This window comes from Cystoisospora suis, assembly GCF_002600585.1.
Source record: "Cystoisospora suis strain Wien I chromosome Unknown contig_2005, whole genome shotgun sequence".
NCBI lineage: Eukaryota > Apicomplexa > Conoidasida > Eucoccidiorida > Sarcocystidae > Cystoisospora > Cystoisospora suis.
Genome location: NW_027154804.1, coordinates 21,896 through 22,157, shown reverse-complemented (window position 1 = coordinate 22,157; position 262 = coordinate 21,896). Strand labels below are relative to the sequence as shown.

The window sequence follows — 262 nt, the reverse complement described above, 5'->3', positions numbered from 1 at the left end:
AAACTGTCCTATACGCATGCTCCATGAATGATAAGCTGTAATTTCCTGTGACGTCAATCCCGAATCAAGAAGAGCCGCTTCGATCTCCTCGTCATTTAGGTCCATCTTTTTCTTCTGTCTCGAGGAAGCAGAGACATCTCTCCCTTGTTCCTCTCCCAGTCCTTGTCCTTCTCGGCCGGCGCCTTCTTCTCTCCTCTTGACTGCGATGATAGCTTTAGAGTAATCCACGCCTTCGTCTGGTCTCCCTGTAGTAGTAGTAGTA

The 262-nt window shown here is 48.5% G+C and overlaps 1 protein-coding gene across 1 annotated transcript in view; it reads right to left on the bottom strand.

Annotated features, from left to right (window-relative positions):
• The window catches only part of CSUI_004331 (arm repeat), a 12,697-nt gene that overhangs the window by 3,682 nt on the left and 8,753 nt on the right, over positions 1–262 (bottom strand). The window contains exon 6 of the mRNA XM_068064524.1: positions 15–195. Coding sequence (XP_067923502.1) covers positions 15–195 — 181 coding nt within the window. The remainder of the gene's footprint in view (positions 1–14; positions 196–262) is intronic.